The following is a 17,313-nucleotide window of genomic DNA, read 5'->3' on the forward strand; positions in this document are numbered from 1 at the left end:
GATTAAACTGGACATTCTCCAAAAGTATTTCTTGGACATCCACAGGTTTAAGGAAATCCAAAAAATACCCCACAGGCTGTCAGGAAGGGGAGATGAGAATTATATTATGGGCATTAGGACAGATTATGAAAAGTCACGTGCCAGCGACAGCAGCAGACTGGAGTCTGACGTTGAGTTCTAGGTGTATGTCCTAAGTGCTCCACCATATGGGCAGGCTGGCAGGACTTGCGATTAGATAGTATTCAATTAACTTCACAACTGAGCGTTTTTAGCAAAATTAGATACAAAAAGTACTGACTACACGCTAACGTGGTCTCGCCTTCCATGGTACAATACATACTTCTTCAATTACTTCTACAAGTTTGCACCTCAGGTTTTCCAGTTCAATGGCTAAGGTCTTCTTTTCCTCATGAACAGATAAGATTTGATCTCGCAGCTCTGCAGTTCAAGAAAGGAAATGAAAAATATATTTTATTCTTGGAAGAAAGCAACAAAGGAAATGTCATGGCAATGCAAATACAGTTGAGTACGAAGCACCTTAACTGCATACAAAGCATCAGTTGTATTCAAGGTACATCCTCAATAATTTAGGAAGTTTGCATAAGTGTCAAGTAACAGATCTATAACTGGGCCACAGTTTCAGATTTACTCTAGTGAGGCAAGCTGCCTCCTTCAGTACTGCCGTCTTTATTTGCATTCTGAATGATTCATTTCCTGCTACAATGGGGCCAATCCTGCCACCACAGAGTGTCCTCAGTCCTGCTCAGGAGACTGTCACATCACAGAGACTCTGGTTCAGAGGTAGCAGAAAGCAATTTTTAATAGGCATCCTTTAAAACAAATTAATGCATGTCAGTTCTTTTTGGATCGTGAGTTCTTGTCACATGGGAAATAAACAAAACAACAGGCAGTTAATACTTGGGAGGTTTTCGCTGAAGAAATTGTCCTGAACAGCTGCCAATTTATAGTCTTTGTAACATTATGGGAACAGAGTCAGAATATAACCTTTACTGATGGAAGAGCTAATGCTTGTAATTTTCCCCTCAGAATTTTTGTTCCTTAATTATCAAAATATGAAATAAATTAAATTCACAATGGAATAAAACATTTGATTATAATCACTTCTTAACAGGAGATCAGTTTGCATACATAATGTATAAAGGTTTAGGTTAACATAAAAACACCACAAAAATATAAACTTATTGATATATATTAGCTTTCAGTAAGTGCTCTCATTCCCCACCTGCTTCCAGTATTTCATAGCCCTGCTGTTTGTTGAATATCAGCCACGAGTTGGGAAAACTGTTGCTAATCAGTTGCAGATGATGACGATATGCTGGATGTCATTCTGTTTGGCCTCACACCTTGAAAATGTTGATTCTCCCCCAGCCCCCCCTCTCAATTTAGGAGCCTTAGATTTACTTTCCACCAAATTAAAGGCACACACTTTCTAAAGTAAATAAAAAGACCTGTTTTCCCAGAAGATTCTTGAACCAAATAATCTGATTTAGTTATTTATGCTTTCCAGTGAAATTAAGGGAGCAAAAAAGTCTCACTGAAATTTGTGGTACCTGGATTAAGTCAGGTCTTACAATATTTGTATCAACCTCATTGTCCCAAATCCTTATAAATACGTACAAGAAATGTTTCTTCTCAGATATAGGGTGTGCACTAAACTGCTCGATCAAAGCAGTTGAGTTTTCAGTTTGTTATATCAGAAAGGACAACTAAAACAAAAGGATAACCCAAAACCTACAAATTAATTACAGATACTGTTCTGAGACCACTCTACACTTCCATTAGGAACTACAGCTTTACTATCACCTTTCCCTAACACATGAGATACCTTCCTCTTTTTTTTGCTGAGAGACAAATTTTCAACCCTTTAATAAACGAGAGGCTATTAATCAAATAGCCTCAGATTGTACTACCTTATTTGTATATCCTTACAGAAAAGCGACTGGAGGGAAGGAATCACTCCAAGACACATCCAATATTTTGCTGAATGATGAGAAGGCTAAAAGATTTCCAAGATCCTCAACACAAAACACAAATGTTTGGAACCATACACATGCATAGAAAAGCAAGAATTCACTTTGGGCAACATACCAAACCATTGAGGGGAGTTTTGAAAAAGATTTCTTTCATTGCATATGGTCTTTTACTCAACAGGTACTCCAAGACGTAACTCCAGATTGTCCCCTGAAGACAGACGCCACACACCTTGGCTTAGGCCAGGGACACAGCTCCAATTCTGCCTTTTGGTAGATGGTGTCAGATCACTCTGCCACCACACACACACACACTGCTCTCCAGGCACAGGGATGGAATATCTTCTCCTATAGCAAATGGGCTGCCCATGCTTTTAAAAATACTCAGCACTCATGAAAATAAGGTCATTAACATCTGATAATAAGGCCACAGTGAAAACCAGAAGACAGGAGTTCTAAATCCTTTACAACACGCCACATTTCATTCTTTAATGAATTCTTTATCAAGACAGAAAGCATATGCATCAGAGCTTTTCTAAAATATTTCTCTCATTTGACCCTGTTACCCTCCTAACCACATTCTCCTCTGATCTGCAGCCAGCCTCTTTGCTCTCTTTAAATGTATCCTTGACATCTTTCTCCAAATAAAAGACAGGAGGAACTCCAGAGTCTTATTTCTGATTCAGATGGGTTGCACGGTGTGGATCACACCATTCTCTGCCTCTTCTCCTACATCTATAGGATGGAAAACTGCTTATTATAGAACAGTACCCATGACATATTATTTCTCGGGAGGGATATTTTTAAAGCATTTTTACGACACTTACTCTTTTTCCTCAGTGATACTTTGTACCACTTTGTTGAGGCTGCTGCTTTCGAACAGAAAACAACAGGGTCAGGCTGAAAGTCCAGGAACGCTGTACTTAAACATCATTCGCTATTGTAATTTACAATCAGAAAAAAAGTGAAAGCTTTTGTTTAAAAGGTGAACCACTTAATCTCTCTGTCACCAAATGCAGAATGTGGGCATTCCCCTTTTTTGGAATGTATCCAGAATCACGATGACTTCATTACAAAGTTAGACGAGAAAGCAAGGAAGTTTTTGGATTAAAGTAATCGTATTCTATAAAGAACCAGAAATTTCTTAATAAAATAGAGATTTCTCTTATCAAGGTATTTCCATGTTCCCAAACTTTGCTGTTTTACCCAGTACCAAAGTCCCTTTTTAAGTTACTTGTTTGGCAATAGCTCTGGAATGTGAATGAAGTGTGTGCCTACAAAGGTACCTAATGGCAAGAGAAATCAACAGTGCTGTCTACCAAGCTCTGAAATAGTGAGACTGCAGTTGAAGCAATACCAAGGTGACCTCATCCTTCTGCTTAACTTTTACTTTGTTAAGGATCTGAGGAAATATTTATTTTCCTGAGTCAGTAACACAGAACTCTCTTAGCTGTGTCGATCTCATTTTCCTATTGCAATTGTAACTAACTTTGCAGGCTGTATATCCACCCCATACATTACCCAGTATCAGAACAAGCCTACCACGTTCTTACAGTCTTTCTGAGAAATCCTGCAACGAGCACTCTCAGAAACATGTCTTGTATCTGTGGTACAAACCAATCCTGCCGTTCTTTAGACACCTTTTGCCTTGTGTGGTGGTGCAGGCTCAGCAACAACGCTCACCTTTTATTTGCTGCTGACACTGCACAGAACTGCATGATCCAGAGTTAGCTTCTGTATCTGTGGATGAATCATCCTCATCGATGTTAATCTCTTCAGTGATGATTTCTGGGCCCAGTTTTGCCATATAAAGCATGCTAATTCTTTTCAAGGTCTTATTTTCCTTGTTCAGCTGAAAGTTGAGAAGCACAAACAGTAAGAAGATAGTCAGTCTGTCTTTAAGCTGCTGTGCAAGGAAAAAAAATAAGTCAACTGTATGTTTTTCTCCTTTATCATTAAAAGATCTATCAAACAAAGACGACAAAGTGACATCAGATTATATGCTCCACTCAACCTTAAAATGATCTGAAGACGGGAAGCTTGTTCTCTTTCTCCTCTGAGGAGGCTTGAATTCAGCATGATGCTTCACGCATGCCCTTCTTTCCTCTCCGGTACTTCTGACTAACCTGTGTAGGTTCAAATCAAATTAACTATCAAGCTTACTAAATGCTACACATTCTTTGTGATGGCTGCTTCAGGCCTTTACCCTTAAGCATGCAGCAGTACCAACGGGAGCCCGAAGTGAATGACCTGAAGAGAGGTCCTGAAAGCTCATCTGGTTTTGTCAGCTGTATCAATTGGTCAAATAAAAACTCTCACCTCCCCACGTGCCTTTATTTTGCTTATAAACTAGGAACACCACAACTACTACACTCCCAGTCATGGCAGAATTACCTTAAAATTCTATTGAATTATTTTCAGTTCTCAGGAATTATTATTGTACAGTCAATATATGTAAGATGAAAGCTGTATCATAAACCAATTCTTTCTGTGTCAAACTACAAACTGGACTGGATGCTTAAACTCATGCCTGCTTGGTGGATGATACAGAAGAGGTTCTCTCATGAATCTCTATTTTGACCAAGGTGCCAGGGAAAACTGAAGAGGGACTGCTACAGATGTTTCACTCTCATAATTTCTTTCAATTTTATACTAATGATGTACAACATAATGAAATCAACATGCACCTGAGAAGTCCAATATTTACCTTGAAATAAAAGATATACTGAACAGTTAGGCTGAGCCTAAAGTTTTACCTAAGCAATCACCTTTGATCGCCCATTTGCTCAGCCCCCCAAACTACAGGAGATTTACTCAGGAACTTCATCTGGCTCCCAAAGAATGAAACTGCCCAGGTGGGAAGGGTGGTGTGAGGAACCTTATTTAGTCAGCTCACACCAACAAACAAATCAGCTTTGGCAAAACAGCCCCATGGGGTAAAGCCAGTCTTTGAACTGCCCCCAGACATGCATTACAGGAAAAGTGCAGAGAAGAAGAAAAGGTGCATAAATATGTTCATTTTCTTACTTATATGCTGATTGTCTATCTTATGAATTCTAATATAGTGTCATTATGCAAACAATTAAGTAAATACCTCCAGAAAGTACATTGCTAATGCATCTAAATTAAAGTGATTTCTTGCTGGTGTGATTTTTACCATATCTAAGGATGTACTTTGGGCAGTAGATGGAGAGGGGAGGGGGAATAAAAAGAAAAAAAAAAAGGCAGTCAGCATTGCTAATGAAATTTGGTTCAAAATTGCTGTAATCCATTTTCTGATGAAGTGGCTCAGATGCATTTTACACAACCAAAAATATATAACAGAGAGATAAAAACATTCTTTAATAATAATGCACTTCTGATGAGATGGAATATAGAAAATTACACAGTTGCTAAATTCATCAGACTAGACGCAATCAACAGAGCAGCGGAGGTCACCTTTCCCCTGCCCTCGCTTTGCTTTCATAAACAATCACCTGAAATGTAATGCAGTGGTTGACTTTTTCCATTTGATTTAGACACTGAAATGCTCATTATTGTTTTATATCTCACACCGGACAGTTCTAAAACTTGTTTTCCATTTAACCTAAATGCATATAAAAAATAGGAACCAAGATGCTGGTCCATGACTTAGTGTTCCAGAAGAGAAACTAAATTAAAAATAGTATGTTTTTTCCTTACAAGGAAGGATTGTATTTTACATCTCGCATATGGTTTATAGGTTTTGCCACTTCAAAACAATTTCACAGATCCGTAAGATTATATGAAAACATATAAGGGACATGTATACAATCTCAAGTTTAAAAAAGTAAAAAAGAAATGGGATGAAACAGAATCACCATAATTCTTCTCACCTTAGAAGCCAAAGCCTCAGCACTTTCACGGCACGTCTTCTCAATTTCAAGATGGTTCTGAATGCAGTTTACTTCCTCAATAACCATGTGAGAAACTAGGGGAAGAGTTAAAAAATTAGTCAGTATTTTCCTGCATTTGACACATACATTTGACACACGCATCCCATGATCAGAAATATTACATCTTTTTCTGTTAACATTCTATGTAAGCATTTCAAATACAGGGACGAACATACTTAGACAATCTCCATGGATAGGAACTGTTTTGAACATGGAACATTTGGTTCATCACTTTAAGCAACTCTCTCAAGCCACATCTGCAGCATCAGAGGGAGAACTGGAGAATTCAGCATAAACTTAAGGAAGGCCAGAAGGAGCCCCCCTGACCATCACTATTCATCACCTTTATTTCATTAACACTTGAGGAATCAAAGTGAGACCATTAGGACTGCCCCTTAAAATTGCCATCGTAATCCTCTTGAAAATTCGGTATGGACAGCCTTTTTAGAAGATTAGGACCCTGATATTTTTAAACATCAATATTAACTCAGTTGTCTTATAAAATTATTTGCACCTTCTGGTCTTTGGGTTTAAGTAGTATGTTAAGTATCATCACACTTGTGAAACACACTGTACAAGAAAAGCTGCGGGACGGACAGGGCTGGAGCAAGTTTACTAGGAAATGGAGAAAAGAGTTAAGCAACCAAAACCTCCACATTTTAGTGTGTCCTGCAGCACATACTCTGCTGAAGTCATTAGCACAGCACAGCTCCTTCTCCTGGTTCTTCCCCATCAGCTTCGACAGCAGCCAGGTACAATCCTGATGGAAACTCAACACCGCTTCCACTGCCCGATTTTTGACAAGCTAAGCTGAACAACCCAAGTTGTGTGTTACTGCATGGCTGTAATGTCCAAACTGTTTGTTATTTGAAGTCTCCCCGTGTTGAGCACACCGCAAGATAAGCGCTGTGGTCTCACACCCAGCCTCACTGTCAGACACCAGCACACACACGGACACGCACAATCTTCTGCAGTCTGACTGTATACACTGCTGTGTTACTGTATTTGTCATCACAGCTGGAAGAGCAAGAGACACATCTGTCCTTTGCACTTAAAGGATCCCTATTACCCTATTACACAATATTCCTGAAATGACCAAGAGTTACAGAATGAATTTTATTTTATGACATCGGGTACCAATGTGAGCTAGGGTACGCTTAAAAGCACATACACATTTTGGCTTGCAACCCTTCTCAATCTCCAGCGGTACGTAGGTATTCAACTAATGCTGAAAGTCATCTCTAAGTGACAAGGTCCACATTGCACAGGGGATCTGGAGCAAACCCAACAGTAGTTGCCCATTTCTCATGCCAGCACCATGCCCATTGATGCAGCTTCTCGCTGGCTCCTGGCACCCTTTCTCAGCCTAAGCAGCAGCCTCGACCCAAATTCTGCAAGTCATTTCACAGCACAGATTCCTTTTCAGCCCAGCCTCAGGGTCTCCAAGTGCAGAAAGAACTATTTGTGGCTGAACAATACTTTGGAGCAGGAATGAGGCTGGAAGAATATAGTGTAAATACAGATGACTTTTTCTAGTGTCTCCTTTTAGTTTCATACCACAGGGTAGAAAGTCCTGCTTGCCCTCTTTCAAGACTTTCACCTAAATACTGTAGAGAGACACTTAAATCCTTTTTCATATCCAGAGGTCATCTTAATGACTACAAAACAGGACTTTAGGCTATTAACAAGTGTTATTTATGCAGCTTTATTGATATTTAGTCAATGTCAACTAACATTATCATTAATAACATAGGAAACCAGTAAAACACTAGAGTTTGCTCTGAAATCAGTAGCCACATGCAAGAAACAAGTTCTACAAAATCTGATCAGCCAAAAAAAAGAAAAAGAGCAGGGCAGACTACTGGGAAATTTTGGCCCCAAAACTATATATTACATTAAACCTTCTAAGAGCAGAGCAACCACATCTCTTTCTTTAGTTGTCTTTTTATCTCCATTTTTTCCAACTTTGGAGAAATGATCTGCTCCAAGCGTGCCGTACCAGATATTATATTTAATTTGAAAGAGGAAAAGCTTCAGGTAGTACATGTCCACATCTCTTCTGTTGTTATTTTACCTAGCTCTGGGAATTTGGAGTCATGAAATGCTTGGGACAGGATGAGGGAGCAGTGGAGATACAGAGCTGCTCCCGTTTTACAGACAGGAATCTAATGGCCTCAAGCAAAGCTAAAGTTAGGAAACAAGGATTGGGCTCACATGGCAGAACTAGGGATTACTCTTGGTTCATTTAAACTTAATTAACCTGCAATTATGATTAACTCAGGGGAAAAAAAATCTTTCCAAATTAAATACAAAAATATATTATTTCCTAAGTCTGTCCAAAGTTCTTATTATGTCAATATTAAAATTCATAAAGCAGCACTAAGTGGCCTGAAACATCTCTAACCTTGACAGTTTTTTTCAGGGGTAATAATAATCCACAGCAAATGCAGGCCAACCAAAAACCACTTAACTAATTAGTAGTTGCAGTCACCGAGAAAACATGAATCAACACTGTTATTACAAGTGGCACATTTGAGTGGCATCTAATTATGACTTGATGAGCACGATACTTGCATTATCAACATTACTACTGCATCCCATCAGGGACTAAAAGCCGCTGATGGCATTGACTGCGAGAAACTCCCACTCAATGGTACCGCAGCACCCAACAATCTCCTTGGCAGGGGCACCCTCACTAAATGACATGTTAAGCGTAATTACTGGTAGACATTGTAAATAAACAGGATTGGAAGTGAAAATTGTACCAAGTGCATAAGACACAATCTGACACATTGGAAGTGGCAGCCTTAATTGAGAGTTTCTTTGACTGCTCAAGATCATTTCAACTGCATTTCTCGGAGGACAGTGATTATAACTGTGGAGACAGACGGCATAATGGTATCAGCACTGCTGACAGAGCAGTGAATTAAATTGTATCTGCTGTTGTGTGAAAGCCTTGATGAGAGGTACAGATCCTTAGTGGTCTTATCATTATAACACAATGGTCATGTTGTCATCAACCTTGCTGGCTCCAATTGAAAAGAAATGATTGTGTGTTGAAGCTTTCCCCCCCACCACCACCTTCTATCTCTTGTGCTCAATAGAACCAATTTTCAGAGAGCTATGAAATCACGCAATAGGGCCTAAAATGCAGCTGCTTGGCATACAAACGGGGCCCCATTAAACTGGAATCACACACAATATGTGTTTATGCCAGGAGAACAAATAGAAGCTGAGTACAGGCCAAGTTTATTCACAGACACAAAGCCGATGTAGCTCTTCATCAATATAATTGCCTTTTATATTGTCGTTTAAATAATGGGCTCTATTATTGCCTTAAAATCCTAATATTCCTGGCATTTTATCACTATGTTTACAAGGTACGTCCTTTAAAAATGTGAAAGGAAGATAAAAGAAACCTATAAAATTTTACAACATCAAATATTACTTCAAATTTTAAGTCTTAACTACTTGACATCTTCTGCCACACTCTGGTATTCCTGGTATCATAATAAAAACAAAACGGGCTGCAATTTTTTCCAGAGGAATTAGACTTCTTAGAGAACACTCTTGCCTCACAGAACAGTTATCTAAGATCATTTAAGGCAGTAGATTATTCCAGTTGATTTCAGACTATTTTCCATAATTGTATCACCCGAACAATTATAAAATAGAAGTGAGCAAGTTCCTCTATTAACACAGTTGCACAAAAGTATAGATCACATGGTTTCCTTCTCCTGCATTAACTTCATCCATATTTCTGATGCTTCGAGGTGCAGTTCACCATACTGGCACAAACCAGAAATAAGACCACAATCCTATTGTAATTGTCTCTTCTAAGAAGCTAGGAAGTATCCACTAGGATACTTCCACTCCCACTAGATGTGCTTTGTTGCATCCAGACACTATGCAGTTTCAATAGAACCATTACCATAAAAGTATAAAACTGAATATTGACTTTCTCACAGCCCACACAAGACGAAACTTTCTCTAAAAATTGTCAAGAGACAGTAGTTCATCCTAAAAACCTTTATTGTTGTGTCTAAGCTTAAAGTAATTTTACTACTTCTTAATGAAAAAATTACCGTTATTATTATTATCATTGTTATTGTCAATCTCAGCGATAGCATCCAATCCCACTCCATCCAAGCATGTATCATTTTGAAAGTCACTTGCAGAATCCAGGTGAGATGGAGTTGCATTTGTACCACTGTATTTTCACCACTTCGCACCTTAAGAATGTCTGTGTCAGAGTGTATAAATGCTGTGCCAGCAGTTAGTCTGACAATGGTCAAAGTCTCACTGGATTAACTCCTTAAAACAAGGCTTTGAAGGAGAAACAGCAAGTGGACCTGAATCTCAGCATTCTAAACACTGCTGTGGAGTATGGAGAGTGGTGTCCTTAATTCCCTATACCAAAAAATCCCCACTAACATTATCAACTTACTTTTCTGAAACTCCTCCAGTTTTCTGACAGCCTCATCTCGTTCTTGCTTGATTTTGTCACACTGTAGGAGAAGAGAAAATTGAAATGAAACACTGATCCCAGTTATTTAATTAGCAGTCAGCCACAACACGCAAAAGTAACGAAGATCAATTGCCGGCACAATAATGTACAAAGGCCTATCAAGGCATCATTTCTCTTTGGTCTCAGTCACGTAAGATCAATAGAAACTATGCATAAAATATTCACTACCCAGAGTATTTCCTAATCAAACTGGCAGGTTCTACTTATGTTCAAATTTATAGCTAGTCTAAAAATATTTTAGAAGAGCCACATTATCCATAACAGATATAAACAGTCATCCATGTTCCACACAACAGTTCAAGCAATACTTTGCATGTCAAGAATATGCTTTAAGTCTAGTTTCTTTAACACAAATAGATGCGGAAGAGAGGCCTACAGTTCTATACCTACTATGTGCAAGGAAAATCTCAAAGCCAATAAACAGGGACATGCTGTTCAGCTTCATCACATCATGAGCAAAGCTTCAGCCTTGAAGCAGGGAGGATACTCATTTTCATACTTTAAGGATTTCCCATCACCTGGGTTTTATTAATTTTGGGGTTACTGCTAATACTACACAGGGCTGCAATCTTACGATAGATAGGTTTCTTCAAAGGGAAGGAATAAAACACATTAAATAGACTTCTCTAAGAAAAGCTCTTCTGTGAGTAAATGAAAGAACTCAAAGAAATGAGTAAACTTCATAAGAGTCAGTGATTAACCACACTGCAAAAAACACATGACCTGGGGGGGAAGTATGACTGGCACACAACGTGCCTTACACACACGGCATACCAGACATCCTTCCTCACATGCGGCTGTGTCTGTTCACGATAATAAATCAATGTTAAGACCAGGAGTTAATTTCTGCAAGAGATTTGGGTGACTGAGCTCCTTAGAACATAAATGCAGTTACAAGGATACCAGTCATTGGAAAAGAACTGATTTTGCTCGATTTTCAGTTTTTCCACATGAGGACCCCCTTTGATTTAGCTGGGAAAGGAGCCTGCTGGTAAGTAACAAGAAGGAGGAGAGCCCAATTCAAAGGCAGCCAAGTTCAAGAGAGACCTTCTCGCAGCTCCAGAGGACCCTGGATGAAGCCCAAGGAAGGATCTGCTCTTGGGCAAGGGGAAGACACCCATGGTGTCACCTCAGGGGCAGCCTCCACACTGGCTTTGTACGTGCTGCTGAGGGCTATGGGTGGGAGAAAAAGGAGCTGCACTCATCAAGCAATCTCTTCTCCTGGCACTGGGGTGACGAGGCAAGGGACAGAGGCTCAGCAGGGGGGACAGGTCAGTCAGCAGCTGCTGTAAAGGTCTGTGAAACAAGGCAGAAGGAGCAAGATGTGCTGAGCAAGCGGCACCAGACCAGGACTCACCTTTTTGTCCGGCCCTGTTAACAAAGAAGCTGTTCAGAGAATCTCGCACGGGAGAGTTGGGGAAGGGAAATCCGTGCATAAGTCTTGCTGCTTTGCTGCCCTCCCTCTCAGTTTCCTCAGCAAAAATTTGCCTTACCTTACTGGCAGAAGCGCAGTCTAAGAGCAGAAGGCAGTAAAAGGCGCAGAAAGAAAGTATTTCTGATTGCTCCTGCAGAGCACAGCTCCGCTGCAAAAGGGGGATCAGCGGGAGCTGCTGCCTCTTCAGATTTTACAAGACACACTGTAACCACACTGGCATCCTTCACCCACTGCTTTTTCTGCACGCTGCGAGCTTTCAGCCCACGGCACACTGAGCGAGCGCTTCTAAGGCTCGGTTTAAAAAGCAGAAAGATTAGCGCTTTAAGGAGCTGATCTGTTGCCTGTGGAAGTCAAGGAGACACTTTCCTACCGATGGAAACCTCGATGTGGAGGATGCTGTACACTCCCTGTCCCAAGGGTAGGAAAAACTCCTTTCGAAATCCTCCACAGCTTTCCCTGGGGATGCTAACTGACCTGTTCCACTTCACCTCCAGAGCTATTTGCAGACAGGGCTCCATCTGGGCCGCGGCAAGGCGACTTTTCTCCCAGCAGCTCCGCGTGTTTCCGTGCGCAATCAGGGCTGCAGGTTGGGGTCTCTGCAGAGCAATTCCTGCTCCAAGGCGCAGCTTTCTGAATATTTTCCTTTCACTGCTACTGTGCTTCAGAATGAAAGAGCAGGAAGAAAAGAAGAGCGGGAGATTGTTGCTCTCGCTGAAATGATCAATGGAAAGCACTTTGCCTTTTGTCTTGTAATCAAACCTGTGCAAGCAGAGCTCTTATATGTCCTACCGAATAAAATAGTTTATCTCCAAACTAGCTAAGAAGCAGCAAAAGTTGCAATTGTCTTTAACTACTTGTACTGCATCAAACTGGAAATTTAGGAAAACAAAAAATATTTATGTAAAGTAATTAAGTTTCATAATAAAAAGATACCCCTTAAAATAAACTGACATTACCTTTAAAACAGGAAAGTTTTAAAATATCAAGATTTACAAGTGTCAGCCGGTCTCAAAAAGCTGCACAGAAGCCTTCAAAATTCACAACCACCTCATTTTGCAAAAAGACGTATATAGTAGATTTGTTAATTGACAAGAATATCACTGAACCTAAATGTTAAAAGGCAAATAGCATGACTATAAAATCTACCGTTTACTTTTCACATTCAAGCACCTTCAGCTCTTGAGGAGAAACAGTTTTCAAGTATTTACTTGAAAAAGTAAAAAGCATTAATACTTGTCAGCATTAACAGATAAGTCCGTACTCAAGAGTACCCTCAAATGAAAAAAAAGAGCCAGTAACTCCTGGATTGTCAGTCGTTTCTCTGTTTTTATTTTGTTAAAAGTTCCAGCTTCTCCACTGAGGAAAATAAGTGTTTATATAATTTTACTATATTTTTAGTCAAATATTTATAGCACCATTATCCAAATAAAACAAAAGGTAACAGACAATATTCCCATTCCAGTTCCTGAACTAGCTATAGCCATCAATGATCATTTCTTGGAAACAACACCACATTGCATTTGTATTTCTAGAAACAAACAACAGTTCCGTTTCCAAAATTCATTTTGTGAATATCCCCTTATGATTTTTCATCTTTGCAGGAGCAAGTTCAGGAGTTCCAGAGTTTTGCCTCCTATGAGGTGATACTTTCATTCATGGCACAGAGAGCTGATTTGCTGATTAATGACAAGTAAATCACATCCACACCAAAGCTCAGCGCTCAAACCAAACACCGCATGTATGGGGATGTGAAGAGCAGTCCATGAACCTGGCCTGTACTGTGATCCAGCACAATTCCGGGGTAGTTCCACACCAGTAGGTGAACCTGACACTACAATGTGACGTTGGGAAGTCACAACCAGCCTGAGGATACACAGGTCTCCACACACCCGCTCCCATCAGCCTAATTTGCCACTAATTCTGGGGCGGCCTGGGGTTTTTTTTGTCTATTCTCTTCTAACAGGCTTCTCTTTTTTTTGCCAACTATTTTGCACATCAGCTCCTACTGACTTCAGTAAAAGGCCTTCAAAGGGCAAAAACAAGAAAGAGATTGTTCCACCCAGATATTAAGATGCAAGAAGTTCACGTAGTAGCCATATAGTCAATTAAGCCATTGCTAAGCAACACAAGATACATTCTTTCCCGTTTACACAGATTGTGAAATTTATGCAGATTTAATGCTTGTTCTAAAATTATGAGTTTGGTACAATGCTCAAAAGTATCCTTTGACATTTGTTATATTCTGCTTACAGAAAGAATGAGCATGTCATTGAGGCAGAACCCCTTCTCCGTTCCCATTTGGTGACAAAACATATAATCCACTCTATACACGTGCTTTATCAGAGCGAACACCATGAATGATGTATCAGAGACACTGTATTACACCTACTGTTTGGGAAAGCTGTCTTGCTTTTTTTTTTTTCCCCCTACTGGCAGCATGACAAAACACTGTCAAAACCAGTATTGAGAGTCATTTCTGTCTGATTAGCAAGTAGTCAAATATTTATTCATGATCTGACTCTGAATATGTCAGAACTGCACATTAAGTTATCCACATTTGTGTGCAACTGAATGTTACTTATCTATTTTTTGGGGACTGGTTGAGTCAGCTACCTCAATTAAAAGGATGACCTAAGAGATGTAATCTGCCAATGTCATTTTTGCTCCAGTTTTTGAAAGTATTTAAAAATACTAATAAAAATAAAAAGCCTGCATTATTTTTGTCAGAGACCCCACCAGAGGCCTCCAAATTGTCAGTTTGGCAATGAGGAAGAGACATTGTGCAGAGATTTTACATTTTGCTCCTGAATTTTCATGGTTATTAGCACCCTTTTTAAGCAGCAGTGCTTTGAAGAAAGTAGCCTACGTAAAAGTCAATTTACTTTCTAATCTTAAGGAAAAATACGGAACAAAGAGCATAAATTTTCAAAAGTTAAAACTACATCTTATTTTAAGTTCCTTGTTTGTAACATAAACTAGGATCATTTCCCCATGATACAGCTCATGTTTCAGAACCAAAGTGTAGTGGTGAGTTAGAAAAAAATACCAACCAAGTGCATCAAGAGCACATACACACAGACTGCCACCTAACTACTCCCATGTGGTACTTCCCACAAATAGTCTGCAGGTCTTTTTCTAAAATAATTAATTCTCTCTTCCTCCTATCGACGCAGTTATGTGACCACAACTAATAAAGAGGAAGCCATTTGCTTACACTGATACTGACAGACAGTGGCAGAAATTGGAACAGAAGTTCTCCAAAACTTCCCAGATCCCCAGGCAGTGACAGTCCCTGCTCTACTTCCTCCAATATCAGGTTTGATCCTGCAAAGCATAAACTCAGATACCAAGTTAGAGAGATGCTAAGGAGCTTTCAGGATTACCCAGCCCTGCAGTAACACAAGGAATAGTTTCTTCCAGTATTGGCACTGTAAGCAAACATAACCATTAACTTGGTATCAGTAGATTCTTTTTTTGTAGAAGAAATGCACTTAAACACTTGAATCCAAGCACTTAAACAATTAAGCAGGACTGCTTACACAAGTACACCTCTTGGATGGAGAATACTTGCGTAACAACGGAAAATCCTCCAACCCTGAGCACGTGCTTAACTAATTTGCTGGACTGGGGATATAATCCTCATGTGCTCAGGGTTGGAGGATTTTCAGCTGTTACGCAAGTATTCTGAAAAACATCATACCAACCTTCAGAAGAAACACACAGGAGTGGCTAGAGATATGCAGTTATAGGAAAAAAGCCTTGTGAGGGAGAGGAGCAAGGAAGAAAGAGCAGCAGAATGCAAGAAACAACCTCAGAACATCTCATTTCATCACAGTTTTGGCCACAAAAACTTCATTGCTTTTGAAGAAAAAAAATTCTAAATAAAAATGCAGCTCAAGAAAAGCCTCCACATTGCCCCCCCCAAAACTAAACAAAGTTCTGTTGAAGAAACACCCAAGCCAGCAGGATGTGTGTTCAGGGTGAAGCTGGGGAGCCACTTTTTCACGCGGTGGGCACTCCTGGGGTGGGACAAATTCAAGGAAGAGAGAGCAGAACACACAGAACCACACAGAGCTGAGGAAGTCCCCAGGCTGCAAGTGGTTTGGAGACCAGAATAGTCGTCTGTGGAGCTGCTATACATGTTCTACACTTCACCCTCTCTGATGCTGTCAGAGACAAGATACCAGACTAGATGGACTCTCGATCTAATTCAGTTTCATTCTCCTTTTCTTCTGAGCACTAGGAGATGAACTGCCCAAATCTTCTAAGCAGCAAAACCAGAGGTCAGACTCCCTGGGATATCTGAGGCTCAGGGGTAGGGCAGCAGAGCAGGAACGCAGCAACAAGCACAGTAAAAAAGACAAGGTCAGTGGCTATGAGGGAGTGGAGCACAAAACGTTGACCTCGGTGGAAATACAGATAATCATTGCTGACCCATAATGTGAAGATAAGCTTCAAGGTTTTGTTAATAATGAGAAAGTAGTTAAGGACAAGGTCTTCCCAATACAGCCTTAATTGCAACATTTATAACAAGTGGACTAAACATGACCCTTCAGAAATGACTTCACAAAAAAGCCAAATTAAACCTACATGCCTTGGCAGCTAACAGGGATTTGAAAACCAACATGTTTCTTGCATCTTCATCTCACTAATACGGGAGAAAAGACAATTTTCTGTTCACAACACAGCACAGCACTGACTCCTCTGCCTTCATCACTATCTAGAACTGATAAGAGGCTTTTACTGGCCACAGTTTCTTTTGGCAGATACCTGCTAAAAACCTTTTGCACATTGATGAGGATTTATGCAACACAGCACTGCCATCAAATCTCTCAGAGTTCCTGTTGGCTTCCTCATGGAAATCAAGTGTGTTGAATGAACAAGAGTCCTGGGTGGCAAGATCTACCTTATCACACTCACTTCATTTTACTGTTTGGAAGAAAACGCATCCTCATTACAATGAACAATCTAGAAAGTGGTCATTATTTCTCTACTGAAGTATCTCTGAACATTAAAAAATGAAGCCTGCAGTAACGTATGAAGTTCAGCCTACACATTAAAAGGCTCTTTTCAAGTTGGACAGGCACAGATTTCCCAGAAGGATATGTGATAATGCTGCAAATCTGTTCTATGGTGCAGTGCCATTCTGCAAGTTGAGACAAGACATCTTGCTCTCCTATTAAAAGCTGCGGGTTTTTTGGGAGGGTGGGGCAGGGAGAAAGATTTCAAATCTCTTCAGAAATCATATTCCTACATAGTGAATTTTCAGGGGGGCTGGGTGAAGGGGGGAGTTGTTTTATTTTCTTTTCCACTGTGCAAACCAAGTTGTAATAAAATAAGGTTTAGATCCAAGAGAAACAAATTTTCCTAATAACATCTAAACACTTGAGTTGGTCTATGCTCACATCGTAACCATATGCAAACAGGTGACAGCACCACTCATTT

General features: G+C 39.9%; 1 protein-coding gene across 3 annotated transcripts in view; it reads right to left on the reverse strand.

Annotated features, from left to right (window-relative positions):
* The window catches only part of SHTN1 (shootin 1), a 64,553-nt gene that overhangs the window by 37,536 nt on the left and 9,704 nt on the right, over positions 1–17,313 (reverse strand). For 2 of the 3 annotated variants that reach the window (XM_082053008.1, XM_082053007.1), the window contains 4 exons: positions 10,353–10,413; positions 5,846–5,940; positions 3,675–3,843; positions 341–438 (listed from right to left, as the gene is read on the reverse strand). In XM_082053008.1, the coding sequence (XP_081909134.1) occupies positions 341–438; positions 3,675–3,843; positions 5,846–5,932 (354 nt within the window). In that variant the 5' untranslated portion in view covers positions 5,933–5,940; positions 10,353–10,413. Of the gene's footprint in view, positions 1–340; positions 439–3,674; positions 3,844–5,845; positions 5,941–10,352; positions 10,414–11,926; positions 11,946–17,313 lie in introns of those variants that run through there. The other variant, XM_082053009.1, reaches the window with a different exon arrangement.

Source organism: Streptopelia decaocto (assembly GCF_964273445.1).
Source record: "Streptopelia decaocto genome assembly, chromosome: 5".
Taxonomy (NCBI): Eukaryota; Metazoa; Chordata; class Aves; order Columbiformes; family Columbidae; genus Streptopelia; species Streptopelia decaocto.